Source organism: Berghia stephanieae, chromosome 6 (assembly GCF_034508935.2).
Source record: "Berghia stephanieae isolate SIO BIC M18660-M18661 chromosome 6, UCSD_Bste_1.3, whole genome shotgun sequence".
NCBI classification, from domain to species: Eukaryota; Metazoa; Mollusca; class Gastropoda; order Nudibranchia; family Aeolidiidae; genus Berghia; species Berghia stephanieae.
In genome coordinates, this window is record NC_088365.1 from 34,818,470 (window position 1) to 34,833,719 (window position 15,250).

The 15,250-nt window shown below is 33.9% G+C and overlaps 1 protein-coding gene across 3 annotated transcripts in view; it reads left to right on the forward strand.

The window, feature by feature from the left end:
• The window catches only part of LOC144974938 (3-hydroxyacyl-CoA dehydrogenase type-2-like), a 16,613-nt gene continuing 1,363 nt past the window's right edge, over positions 1-15,250 (forward strand). Inside the window, exons 1-5 of one of the 3 annotated variants that reach the window (XM_078918471.1) lie at positions 1-305; positions 7,586-7,750; positions 8,532-8,696; positions 11,830-12,067; positions 13,491-13,693. In XM_078918471.1, coding sequence (XP_078774597.1) covers positions 282-305; positions 7,586-7,750; positions 8,532-8,696; positions 11,830-12,067; positions 13,491-13,681 — 783 coding nt within the window. In that variant the 5' untranslated portion in view covers positions 1-281 and the 3' untranslated portion in view covers positions 13,682-13,693. Of the gene's footprint in view, positions 306-945; positions 965-7,585; positions 7,751-8,531; positions 8,697-11,829; positions 12,068-13,490; positions 14,323-15,250 lie in introns of those variants that run through there. The other 2 variants (XM_078918470.1, XM_078918472.1) reach the window with 2 other exon arrangements.

Here is a 15,250-nt window from a genome sequence, read left to right on the forward strand (position 1 = left end):
TGATTTAGTAATTGCTTACGAGAGATACACTGTGTAAAACTAAATTCCTTCTAGTTCTACCAGCGTGAATTTATTTTGGTTTTAAATTAGACCAAGCGCATACACCGGTGGTCGTGGTCAAAGTTTTTATTTTGTCTTCTGCTGACTGCCGACCGCTGACTGACCGATTTGTGTAATGATTACACTTGCACTGTTCATTGCAGAATACGACAGTCGGTGCTTTTTAAAATTTAGGACATATTTATATAATAAATAAATCTACTTTCATCTCACAAGTTATAATGGCATCTATCGGCATGCTGAAGGTGAGTGCCGAATGAAATGTGAGAAGATGTTTAGAGCTCTTCTAGAGGTCTCTTCTTATTCTTACTCTTACTCTTAGTACCTCTAGTGTAGAATCTAAGCCTCAAGAGTTATGTAGGTTAGAATTTGTCTACCACAAGAGACAATAATTTACGAATATTAAAAATAGAATTTTTTGCTTGCCAATTGATGTCAGGCGTCATTCATGTCCTGTACATGTTAAAGTGTTGCTGTTGACCAGGGACCCCTTGTAAAGCGCTTTGAGCACATTTAGTGGATATTGCCCTATATAAAGCTCAATTTTTTATTATTTTTCATTAAAGAAAATGCGGGAGACCTTCCGAAATCTCCTAGCGCTATGATTTCTTTCAATTTGTATTTTCGCCATGGATCTTTTGTCATGTGTTTATTTATTCAATTTGTCATCATATATTTATAATAATTAGTAGCATTTTAAAAACTCTACCTAGAATAAACCTTGATAGATTTGTGACAGTTTAACATTTCACAATTTGACCTTTGTTTTGATTCTCGGCTGCCATTTTGATTTGTGAAGTATTGAAAGGCAGTGCAAAGCAGTCCCAGGTTGTTGTTTTTTTTGTTTGTTTTTTTTTTCTATTAGAGTTAGCTCGAAGTCGGAGGATTTCTTTTCTTCTTTATGGTTAGTGATAAGTCTTAGTAAAGGTGATTAGGGTGTTTGTTTTTCCTGTTAGGGTTAGTTAAAGGCACTAAGGTTTTATTTTTTCTTAGGGTTAGTTGAGGGAATATTTGAGTTGTTTCCCTTAGCGCTAGGAGCTTTCGGAAGGCCTCCAGAAAATGCTCTAACTTTGACGTTATGCTAAACACCAAAAAGATTTATCTAAAAGATCTACTTGTGAAACACAGTGACTAGATAAATAAAAAATAAGATTTGAACCAGACACAACTTTTCCACATCTATGGTCTGTTGAAATTTCCCCAAAACACTGTCAAAAGTTAATGTTTGGGCCTCCGGCATGACGAAATAGCATATTCCATATACTAGAACTAAATTAACATCGTGATCATACAGAATGACTTGTAATTCACATCAATGGGTAGAAAGTAATCCAGGGAAGAGGTCTATTTTTTTCAGACATTTTCTTTAAATGGTCTTTGCAAACCAAAGAAGGGAACAGCAGGAAACACGCAATTTTGCATGTTGGCAGAAAAATAGAGCTATTTATGAGCAAAATGCATAAAAGATTAAATATCTATTGAAATAATGCAGATAGAAGAAAAACATCCCATTTCATTGGAAACCAGACCTGCTGAATTCAAAAACCAACTTAACTTTTTTATAAAGTCGATACTTCCCTTTCAAAATTCAACATGAAATCATAAATAATAAGCACATTTTCGAACCAGCACCATAAGATAATAAATCAATCTCTTAAGAAGCGCATATAATGCCGCTATGTCTGTTTTCACTTCCATGCTGCTTTATGGACTTGTCTGGGAATTATAATGCTTGGTTTTGCCTTGGCCATCTCTGGGATCCTTAACCGAAAGGGTGTATTAAAATGTATTATTCCTTTTATGGAAGATGATTTTTCCATTGTAAATCGTCTCTTTGAATGCAGGCCTGTACATCTTCTGACAATTGTCGGAATTCCGACAGTACGATTTTGCTTTATAAATTCTGACATTAAAAAAAAAAAAAAAATTTTTTTAATTATATAACAAATATATATATATATATATATATATATATATATATATATATATATATATATATATATATATATATATATATATATATATATATATATATTCGTTACGTCAAAAGAAAGATCTAACTAAAAAGAAAATAAAAGTGTTTTATTTTGTGCCTCGACGAGAGTCTATTTAGAAAAACAAACAAACATTGTACTTGTCTCGTCAAAGACAAAACAAACCAGACAGCATTCCATCTTGTCAACAATTATCACCACCTCCACACTCCCCGGACGTGTACGCATTCACTGCCTACTGTCTGCCCACAATTCTTTCTATTTTGCTATCGACACACACACGTCGTTCCGTTCTTCTTTTTTCAGTTCAGTTCATTATCTCTATCCGGTTAAAAGTGAACTGGAAAAATATGAATGTGAAATAAATATTTTTCTTCGAATGAAAAGGTGAATGAATGCTTATATCGGAAGTTTTCGCTCCTTTGGCCTACGACCGATTCTCTTTTCCTCTATTCTCGCACGACCATAGTTTTTCAGTTATTTATTAATTCAATTATTCTTCTGATTTAATATGCCTGAAGTATTTTTAGATCGCAATTGCGACTTACTTCTTACCTTAGAAGGTGTTAAAAATTAATTTAAATGGTCATGGCTTGAAGAACAAGACACCAATGGCGATTTCTTCTCTTGCTATGTGAGGAAAATTGAGTCACCGGGAATGGCATTTGTCATATCTGGGTTGTGTTGTTAATCCACTTTTTGGGTGTGGTTGGTATATTTTCGCATCCTCGAAAAGTTCAGACAATTTTTTCACCAACCATTTACAGGCCTGTGTATGTTATTAGCGGTATCGATATATCCGTTGGCATTAGAGTGCTTCCCTCTTATACAGGGTCATGCGCTTGCCCAGCACGTCTGTCTTTTGTGGCCTAAACCCCCTACCACCCCAAAATCTTTTTAGACTGCATACTGATTTATATGATAATGAATGAACTGTTTGCCACCCTTTAGATAGGATGCTAGTCTGAAATGAAGTACTATTCACCACACACACCCTAAAGACCTTGCCACCCAATTACTTTTTATTAACTCCCTTTGCGTGAGAGGTGAGTATTGTACAAATTGGGGTATCGCAAATCTCATCAAAACAAAAACGAGAAAAGTAGCAAATAAAGAGATCAATAATGTTTTGGTTTTTTAAAACTTAAATATACATCTCTTCCCGATTTCAAACAAAAAAAAACAAAATACAAACAAACAAAAAATACACGTCAACCTATTATCCATTTTGATCCAGTTTTAATGGAGTAAAGAATTATTATATATGTTTACTGCTTCATTAGCCACTAGTAACTCTTATTGTTCCTATACATAGTCTGTCGTGAATGAAAGCATTAGAAAAAAAATGAATAATTTAGAAAACAAAGTGGCACCTCAAAGTCTTTTCTTTCTCAAATCTCAAAATTATTACTATTGCAAGTACCTGTTTTCTCAAATAAAATACACAATGGCAATGCTTTTTCAATTTTCTAAACATTGGGACAAATCATTGTTGTCGCGTCAATGTAGGAGAAGTGGCAAGTAGGTAAAGACAAATAGAAGTAAAATAGTTTTCCCCAAAGACATGTCGTCTGATGCCTCTTTCATCCCGTTATAGTTGGGTTTAAGTTCCTGAGAACTTGACAGATAGTAATAAAGAAATAGGTATTGGTAGATGTGGCACATTATATAGGGATAGATCAGGTTCATATGATAAGTATTTATCCCTGTTAAAGCAGAAATACTTTAATAGAATAGCCTCACACAATAACAAGTTACAAGTAATTAAACTAAAGAATGATAGTACTTTTAATTAATTAAAGTTAGGCTGTGGGTAAGTTAATTTTCATCCTCTCATTTACACTATGTTACTCATTTCATGTATTGTTCTTAGCTTATTTGTTGAGGTCTAGGGGGGGGGGGGGGGGGGGTCGAGTGTCTTTTGCTTGCTCGGTTCGTGGCTGGTTTCTTGATTCTTGTTTTGTTGGGCCGAAACCTCCTTTGTTTAATGAGCACAGATCCTCCTTTAGCTGGTAAACAAATCTCTTGCCATAGGAACCCAGATGATTAATGTCCAATATCCAGTTCCAGGTCTGTGAATATATAGGAGCAAACCTTTGACTGATTGCAAACTTTGTTTTCTGTATGAGCAATGATGTTGGAAGGATTTCATCAATGAACCCTTGAGAACACCTCTGATCTAATTTAATATTGATAATAATAGCCCTAATGAGATACGGTTAGTGGGATGGGGGAAAGATGTGTACACCGTAAGAGCATAAGAATCAATACAAATAAAAATACATAATATTACTATAGCCCATTAGCGACAGTACATTTGTAAAATGTAATTCATGTAAATGTAATTCATTCAGTTTAAAGGCATACATACATATACAATTATATACACATATAGAAATAGAGAGTGATTGAAATAATAACATGAGCTATCAATTTCTGTTATTTGATAGGTTGCGTCTAACTTATGGTCCAGTCGAAAACACTATATTAATTATTACTCACTACACATACTAGTTTTAAGTGGCATTAATTAATCATACACAATTATTAAAGTCCACAGCTATCAGATTGATATAAGTAGTCCATACCCTCATTCACACACACAGTGTTTTCTGCTAAATATGATTTCAAGTGTTGATCTGAATAGCATGCCTAGCTCTCAAGTGATGAAATGAGAGAAAGGATGAATTACTTTTGTTTCTTTCGTTTATCTCAAAATGCTCGGAGTTGAGTCAATAGCAGAAACCAATGATGTTCCTGGATTCGTTTGTACCAGATTTTTACCAGTCATTTAGTCAGATCCATCACATTTCGAATTTTTAGGCACAACTGTAACTATGAGTGAGGCAGTGCTAGGCACGGCATTCTTTGATCTCAGTCACGCAGACGACAGGTAATAAATTATGCAGGTATCTGGCATACTTATTGTCTCTTGGCTTGTTGGTAATTAATTCATTACTATGTTGTAATTTAAGCAGGGTTGTAAAATTATGTCGATGACGCTGGGTTATAAAATGTAGGTGATGCTGTGGCAAGTTATGTATGAGTATTTTGAAATCATGAGAAGAAAGTGAGGGATTTGAAATAAATCACTACATTTGTGTGTCTTTTGACTATTTATACAAGTAGTGGGTATTTCTATGCAATTATTTTAAAACCAACATCACAACTTCAACCGTAAAAATCTATTACAGTTATAACTTGGTCAAACAATCAGTTTTGTCATAGCAACAAGATGTCCTCCATGAATGTAGTGTGTGTGTATAGATTCGTCACTTGTAAAAAATTTAGCAATAAATAAACACTGAGAGACAAACCAGATATGAAAAAAATGACATGGATAAATTGATAAAATCAACACGTCGTTTAACCAAAGCTAGAGAGTCATCCAAAAAAATTACAAGTTATTTAGGAGTTTATTTAGGCTTTTCCATAGGTGTGTATTACTTTGAAGAATTTCAAGTTGGCATTCCCCCAACTCTCACTCGTATTATTAGTATTATCCTATCCTAATGAGCAGTCCATGCTTCCAACCATTACAATATTACTGTAACTGGATTACTCAATGATTATCCGTTTATCCGTGGACAATTTTGATAATTATATGTTTATTCGTTGGTCAGTAAATGTACAGATAAGATCCAAGTCTAGATTGGCCCTATTTAAACACTTTTAACTCAAATAAAATGATGTAATATAATAATTCCACAAGTTTTATTATTTAAAAAAAAACAATAATACTTTTGAAAAAATAATTGAAAAAAGACAATCGCCTCTCTTTTCCTTTTTTCGCGGCTCTATATTTTTCTCCATTTATATAGTCCCAGATATGATCTGTCACACTGGGCCATGGAGAAAAGATCCAGAGGGACTCTTGATGTAGCAGATGGCGTAGAATCCTCCAGGCTGTGAGACGGCAACCTTAAAATGGAAAAAAAAAAGTATATTTTATTCTCCTGGGCTGTATTCTCTGGACTTTAAGTGTAATATTATAGTAGTAAGCAGGAGAACACATTCATCAATTATACAGATTCTAAGTTACTAGTTCAGTGGGTAGCTTATGGAAGGAAGTTGCATGGGTAAGGATTTATTGAGAAAGTGGCATGATAAGTTAAATCAAAGAGCGAAGTATAAATTGAATTTCTCTGCATTTACAATGCTCATCAGGTAGCATCATATTACCATCATCTGTTACAAGAGTTGCTAATAGATGAATATAAGTTGTCAACTATCACCATCCACCCCCAAATCCTGTTAAAAAATTATCACTTCAAAAGTTCTAAAAGTAAATTCAGTTTATCATTATAACCCCGCCTTCCAATATAATTCAGAGATTAACCAGAATATAAATCCTCTCAAATTTACTGACATGCCCATCTCCCGAAAAATGTAAAATAATTTGTTTACTAACAATTAAAACACCAAACAGTACTCATGCGTAACCCCGATCTGACATAATTCAATTCCATGTGCCATGAGTAACACACTTCGCCACTCTCTGCTTGCCCAGTGTAATCACGACGCATGTCCCGATTTGTAGATTTCGAACTATTTCTTGAATGAAAATACCAAATTTGTATTAAATAATGTTCATAACTTACTGTGATGGAGTTAATATTCAATTTCTTATTTAATCATTGGCTGGTCATTTTAACACAAACTTAACATTTTCTCATTAAAAAATCCTTAAAATGGAGCTATTGGCTGCTATGCTATTCAGTTGTCGCCTCGTTTCATGGTTCGAAATCATCGGGACATGTGTGAGTTTATATCAAATGCGCTTTAAAAACAAATCGGATTGGGAAAAAGATGTTTTTACATTAAATATTACAACTTTATGCCAATAATAAATGACTTAACTGAAATTATTTTGTGGCCCAATTATTTCAAAATCCTTCTGTTTTTTCTGTGTTCGAAATCATATGTAATCAGGCTATTTTGGACTTGAAATGATTTATTTTGAATTTAGGTGGACTTTGTGTTGGAGATTCCCATTGAGGAATGCAATTCTAAAAATAGATTTTTTAAAAACCTATTTTTTTTCCTCTACTGACGATGAAAATTGCTTCTTTCTTTAAAAAATAACACATTTTAAGTCATTTTCTACGGAAAGGAGCCTAATTTGGAACAAAAAATACCTTTCACATTCTTTTTTTTTAGGTAAATTAATACTGTGACACAGAAATAGTAAATGCCGTAACCATGAATAACAAATAAACATAAGTTGTCTATTCAAGTACAAAAAAAATAACAAAACATATTTTTATGCTTATTTAGATTCCTTGTAACAATACAGACAAGAAAAAGTATCACAATGGAAAAAGAATAGATATGACATGAGAAATAAAGGATTAAATATTCTTTTGCTATTTGAGAGAGAAAGAGAAAGAGGGAGAGATATCAACAGTACCAGGACTGATAATTTAGCACATTTGCTAATAAGCATTGCAGTGTAAGGACTCTGTAGACACTCGTTTCAAATTTCCTGTATTGGTTATACCAGGAAAAAATAATTGTATTCCCATCCCCAGAATACAGTTGGACTTGTCACGGGTGGTGCCTCTGGTCTTGGTCGAGCCACTGTGGAAAGATTTGTTAGACAAGGAGCCAAAGTTGTTTTGTGTGATCTACCTTCTTCAAATGGCAGTGAAATTGCTGAGTCATTAGGTTCAAGCTGTGTATTTGTTCCCTCTGATGTAAGTATATTAACTGAAACTTTAAAGATATTTACTTAATAACTTTTTTTTTTTTTTTGGATAAGTGCTTAAAATGTTTGTTAAATGTTGTGAAAATGATTGGTTTTGGTTTAAGTTTAAATATTGGATTATATAGTAGATAAGCAATGAGTGTCTTGTGTCTTCAATTACAGATTTTATTTCAGAAGATGGTTGAATGGCTAAGGCATTGATTTCACTTCACTATGAGAACCCAAGTCTGAGTCCTGCAGTCAGCATATTGTTTTATCCCTCAAGTTGAAACTTAGCCAATATTGCTTGCTTCAGCAATGCACTGTGGCTGATGCCTGGATTAACCTCGTGTTAATGCAATTAGTTTGCAAAAAATGGCTTGCTTTCTTTTTGTATTGTTTTTGTTTTTTTTTTGTCTTCACATACAATAAAATCTTTAGCTCCAACTGTGTTTTGGTCCTGTCAGTCAGATAATGGGTTGACAATATGATGGATTTAATGCAATCCATGCGCTTAAATGGCTCAGGAGTGACTCAGTATCAATTAAAACTTTTCAAAAACAAAAAGTAATAATATCAATAACAACAGTATAAGTGAGAAGAAGAAGGAGGAGGAGGAGGAATACGAAGAGGAAGGAGGAGAAGAGGGGTGAGCACAGAAAATAAATTTCAAATTGCAATATATTTATTCAACAATTATTGACCATAGCTCATTTTCCAAATCTTCATCTTATTCTATACCAATAACTGCTCCCTAATTTTTAACTTGTATATTTTTATTACAATTTTAGGTGACGTCAGAGGAGGATGTTAAAAAGGCATTAGATACTGCTAAAAGTCAATTTGGACGCCTTGATTCTGTTGTCAACTGTGCTGGCATTGGTGTTGCTTTTAAGACATACAACTTTAATAAAAATTTGCCTCACAATCAAAATGACTTTTTAAAGGTTTTAAATGTAAGCATTGTAATTTTACCTTGTCCTGTTAAATAATCTTTAACTCACTGACTGCCAAAGCCAAAACATTTCAGGTTTTTTTAATTTTGATCTTTGTCTGCCATGGCCAAACCCCCTCGGTTTCATACTTGCTGCTATTTTTTTCTACTTCTGACCGAACTGTATTGGCCATGGCAGTTTGACGGCGAAGTAGTTCATTTTTTATCTTTCATTTCATACCAAACATGATGGGGTACTTTTTATTGTTGACATTCTTTCTAGCAGGCCAAAGTAATAGATAACCTGGTATTTTTTTTTTCTTTTAGTTTTCCAACATAATGGAGAAACGAAATTTCTCGAGTGAAAAACATTATGAAACTACTTGTTTTTGTTTTTGTTATTATTCTGGTTGTTTTCTGTTTAAAGAACATTAATTTTTCCAGTTTTTAGTAAGAACACTGGTCCAGGCAGTGTTGAATCCAATTCAAATTCTCTCTTTTTCTTTTTTTTTTTCATGAAATTGCCTCCTTTTCAAAATATTACTGTGCAATCCAGAATTAAAATGCAACAAAACAAATAGTATCATTTGAAAGAACAACACCAGCAGGTTTTCTTGTTTTTTTTAAACTGTTTTATTTCATAAAAATTGTGAACATTGTGAATTTTAAAAAAAAAACATGCATAAACCTTGGCAGTCAGTGGCTTTGCAATTTTGAAAACCTTGGCAGTCAGTCAGTTAAGCATTCTTTGTTTTGTAGTCGCCTGACATTATGTTTTATTCCCATGGTGACCTATGCAAAGAGAAAATGTGACAATATCTACTGACCACACCACTATTTGGGCTTTCATGCCCCTAAGATATTCAATATATTCAAAGACTTGAAACTAGAGATGTGTCAGGAACTGCTTTATAAGGGCATCGCAAAAAACAGACACCTTTTTTTAAGAGTATCACAAGTTTCAAATGTTCATTTCAGTTTGCTGCCACGTCACAGAATAAAGAAATGAGGCTTATTTTGTGTATGCATGCAAATTAGTACAGTGAACCAGTCAGTAAACCACTTGCCAATCAGAAAAAGAAGAAACAGCGATGCTGTGTTAAAAGAAAAAATGAAAGATAAAGTACAATCTAACCCTTCAAAGGCGAATTTCAATCTTACTTTGACCTAGACAAAATCTTACCATTTTCATCAAAAGACAAGTAATGGCAATGATATTATAGCATAATTGAAGTTTGTATTACAATACTCTTACTGCTCTCTAGGTGGAATGGTTTATTCTGCATCAAAAATGATAAAGAAAAAGGAAAAAGTATTATCTAAAAACAAAAAAATCAGCGTCTCTTTTAAGTGGTTAAAATAGCTACATGAGACATGATGCACCACACAGCACTATGACGCTTTTATGTACTATGTCATCAGATGACCCATTGTTTCTTTTATCTTCCCCTATGCCTTCTCACTTCATCCCTTATCCTTCCCATCTCATGGTAAAGCGAAAACTTCCTACTTTCTACTCAGTTTGTAAATTTGTTTCCCTGTAGTTCAATTCAAACCAAGTAATAGGTGTCTAATGCAAAATGATACATAGGCAGGCATGCCTACCCTCTTGCGGAATCATCCCCCAAACAGCCCTTGATTCTCCTGATCCCACAAACGCAAGATGATATTCCACATTTCTGCTATTAGTTGTGGTAATGACCACAGAGGATGTTATAATATTCCTTTAGTATAATACACACTTATTATTATTTTGCGAAAGTTTCATCTCATCTACCATTTTATTATGGTGTTGATATAATTTACTTCCAGATGGTTATTAAAATAGCCACTTTTGATGCATTTTTCCTGATAATTGAGGGTATTTTGCATGTGAGCCTATTTGAACAAATTCCCCTTTGTTTTACCTGTTCTTGGGTGTTTTAATTGTAATTCTAGAACTTTTGACTATCCCATTTTCTTCCTTTTTGCTGGCACTGATATGACCTCAATGTGTTGCAAGCGCCGTAAAACCCTTAATAACAAACAAACAACAAGGCTGTCATCACCAAATGATTTGTTTGTTCAATGAGAGGAATGGGTAGACAATGCATTGTTAATCTGTTGCTTACTTATGCAACCATTATGTGGGATATTCGTTCATTGTTTTGTGCAGTTAGATTTGTCTCTCATTGTAAGAGGTAGATTAAGGTGTCATTTGTTTTTCATTTAAATGTGAAATGTAAAAACGATTTAAGCAATGATGAAGGCAATGGGTATAAAACTCGACGCATTGCTATCAAATCATCCAGTCACAAGTCTGGAGAAATACAGAGTGGACTATGGTAAATCTGAAAAATTGCTCAATTTCAAGGCTGCTGCTTAATTGGGACAATTTGTTGGGGAATCAATAAACTAGCTTGGACTGTATTAATTTTGCTACACAATCAGATCAGATTTATGTCTAGTAAATTAAATTGAAACTAATGTTGTAGGTGACTTATTGGCACGGATAATGTTGACTCTATCCATTCTTTAAAGATCACTAGATATTATATTCTTATTCCTCTTGATGGGAACATTGTATTAGTTTGATAAATTTCTGAATTTTTTTCAATTAACAAGTGGGTTTTCCAAGGCAGTAGAAATTACAGAGAAAAAATTTTGTCAGACATATTGTTCCAATTAAGTGGCTGTTCTGATTAAGTGGCATTCCAATTACTTTCCTCAAGAATATGAACAACAACAACAACATCAAGAGGAGGAGGAGAAGAATTTATATATCAATGAAAAAATGAAAACTATAATAGATAAATAAATAGTTATTGATTGTGTGAAAGGTGTGCCCTGGCATAAATTGCAATATTGAAATGATGTTTTATGTTTGAGTATTTTCATTGTCAAAACATTGCATCAGAAAAGGCTCACGGCACTTTCTATTTTTGTTGATAACAAATCGGTGCTAACCTTTTAGCCAAAATACAAACAGAATATTATTTAAATTGACATTTGTTAGGGCAATAATCGAGCATTTATTTGGACAACTATTTCCTAATCATAGCTTTTCTTTTAAAAATTATACTTATTATGATAATTAATTATACATTAAATTGATGCATACATAAATTATTGTCTCACTATGATTTTTTTAAAAATTGTTATCTTCGTGTACACAGGTTAATGTTGGAGGCACCTTCAATGTCATTCGTCTAGCTGCAGGTTTAATAGGACAAAATGAGCCCAATGAAGATGGCCAACGAGGTGTTGTTGTGAACACAGCCAGTGTCGCAGCTTTTGATGGTCAAATTGGCCAAGCAGCCTATTCAGCCAGCAAAGGAGCCATAGTGGGTATGACACTGCCCATTGCCAGAGATTTGGCCTCTCAAGGAATCCGTGTTTGCACCATTGCTCCTGGTATGGAAATGTTATGATAGGTTTTTAAGATAACTAACCATTTCCCCACCCCTACCATCTACCAGAAGAAAACCAAGAGAAAGTTTTTTTTCATAAACTTAGCAGAATAAAATTTTATGCATAATTTTTTTTTTAAACTCGCAGAGGATGCCATTGCTTAGGCATTCCATGAGGAAATTTAGATAATCTATCAAATATCAGATTTCAACAGGAATCTCCTATGTTGTCTAAAGTAAGGATGCATGATCTCGTCCTCAACACTAAACATCCTTTAGAAGCTAAGGCAGTTTTGGTGCAATTCCAAACAGAAAATATTTATTTTCACCATGTTCATTTTGAAATTTATGACAAGGCAATGTTTTGTAGGTCTGATTTCTTTGATAATTTTTTTTTTTGTCGTATAATACCTAATAACAAACCATGTCGTTATGATATACACTCCAGCATGGTTTCCTCAAACACACGATTAATCGTAATCATTAAAATGTCCCATTTTTTTCCCCTTATTATTCTTTGTTATCATTCCATTCCTTCCTCGAACTATTTTCACCTATCCAACCTAAAACAAAATTAATTTGTTAAAGGTTTTTTATTTTGTTGTTGTTTTTTTGTTTCTTTTTCTAAGTTTTTTTTTTTTTATGCATCGGATGATTTCAACCACTGATGAGTTACTGTGACATTAACATTACGTAAATGTGTGTATTTATCTACGCTGAAGGTATGGACACAGTATTATTCACACAGCCATTCACACAGCCCATCGCAGCTTCGCATAACTGTCACCTCTCTGCGTATTCTTATAACTTTGCCATTTGTAATAATTTCAGTGCAATGCACCATGAATTGCTAATGGTAAATGGATGTTGAGATACAGTATCCCCCCAGCCGCACACACACAAACCACCCTCTACACATCAATAAAGTATGTAAATAATAAAGTTCCCTTTATTCAACCTGAAGCAGAAATTTGTATGGGGAGAAGACTGGAATACCACAAGTCAGCCGCAAATTAAGCTAGGGAGAGGTGGCTTGCTTGAAGGCCACATAACGCATTGAAAATAAAAACTAGGTATCTTTCGGGTACGAAGCAAATACCATACCACTGAGCCATACTGAACCAACACCACCAACCTCCTCCCCCCCCCCCCCCCCCCCCCCCCCCACCTACCTTCCACTCTCCATCAAGTCGGTATCCTTGAACATTTTTGCATGTCCCGAGGAGTTCAAGGAATCCGTGCTGGAGTGTAGTAGAAGATAATATTCGCTGATAAAACATTCCAATTTTATAATACAAGCTAGAATTTTTACAATGTTAACTGTTTCATATGATCATAGCAGTAATATTGTTGTTTACAATATTGTTCTTTGCTTTCATAGAAAAGAAAATTACCCTTTTGATAAATTTTACAATCTTGTATTTCAGGTCTATTGGACACTCCTTTATTAGCAGGCCTGCCAGAGAAAGTGCGTAAATTCTTATCCAGCACAATTCCTTTCCCTCAACGACTTGGTTACCCCGATGAATATGCCCACCTTGTTCAGAGCATTATCGAAAACCCTTTATTGAATGGAGAAGTCATAAGATTGGATGGAGCATTGAGAATGATGCCATGAATTTATTGATAGGTAGTGCTAATTACTAATTCTTTGTGTGCAATTTTTTCAGACTTCTGTTGATCATTACCTTGTGATTTGAAAAAAAATCTATACATTATTTGATGGTTATATCAATTGAATAGGGTTAATTAAACATTTGAGATTTCTCTTGTTCGAGAATTATCTCCACAATAATACAAAATTTAACGAGGAAGACATCCCTCTTCCCATCTGTGAATAGTTCCACATACACCTTTAAACAATTTTATTACACACTGTTTTGGGTTTTCTTTCTCTCCTATTGTTTTGTGTGTCTGTGTGTGTGTGTGTGTGTGTGTGTGTGTGTATGTATGTATGATGGGGATGAATTTAAAAAATAGATTTTTAGCATGTTTAAAAAAAAAAAATTGTGTGAAAATGATTGGGTGCATTTGAGCGCACATTTATGGTGTGTGTGTGTGTGTGTTTAAGGCAATGGGGAAATTGTGTGCGATAGTGATTGTTTTTAATTCCATTGAGATGAGATGGATGTAATCTATGTGACCAATGCAGGTAATTATTTGACACAAATGAAGATTGCCACTAATTTTACAATTTAATGTGCATAATGCACATTTAAACTTTAAGAAGTACAGATTAAACATTTTTTAAATAAACGATTTATTGACTTGTTGAACTATGTTCACTTTTTAAAAAGGACCTGTGTATTCCCTACACCAGTGTACTGAATACACACCTGTGTTTTCACTACACCAGTGTACCAAATACACACATATGTATTCCCTACACCGGAACAGACTCTTTAAGAAACGACTTGACCGAGAGACATCAGACTCGAGAAATTTGATTGACGTTTTTACAAATTTTATTTGCTTAGGTTTACCTTTATTTATTTATTTTAGGACATTGTGAAGACTATGTGAAGGATATGAGAGTCTTCTCTCCTGATAAAAACTGTAGTTGAATTCGTTCTCTCTCTCTCTCTCTTTGTTTTTTTGTTATTTTACACACATTCAAGGTCCTATATATCTATTAAGTTGTTTGGGTTTTTATTTTTCTCCGGAACCCATATAGTTACGCACTATGAATGCATAAGACAATAAATTTTGACTCAATAACTTACTTAGACTAAGAGGATTAATTTTAGTAGCTATACCAGGTACCTACTAAAATTTCAAAAATTTTAAGTGAAGAAAATTTTTCATGTTTAAATTTTGTGAGATTTAACTTGAACGATTTCACCAAGGACAACATCGACATTGTCCAAAACCTCGTCTGAACATGGCATTATCAAAGAAACAGCTTAAAATTTGTGTTTATTTACCCTTATTACAGGTGAACGAATTAAACTACTTTTTTTTTTCAAGTTTTTTCAGGAGAGAGACTTTCATACCCAAAGTCTTCACCATGTCCTAAAAATAAATAATAAAGGTATAAGTAAGCAAATCAAATTTCTCCAGTCTGATGTCATTAGGAATCACTCATGTTGTCAAAGCAAAATGTGAAATTTGACAATTAACCGTTTGACCAGCAACAGCAAGTACACCCTCCCTCTCCTCCTCCTCCTCCTCCTCTCCCCCCCCCCCC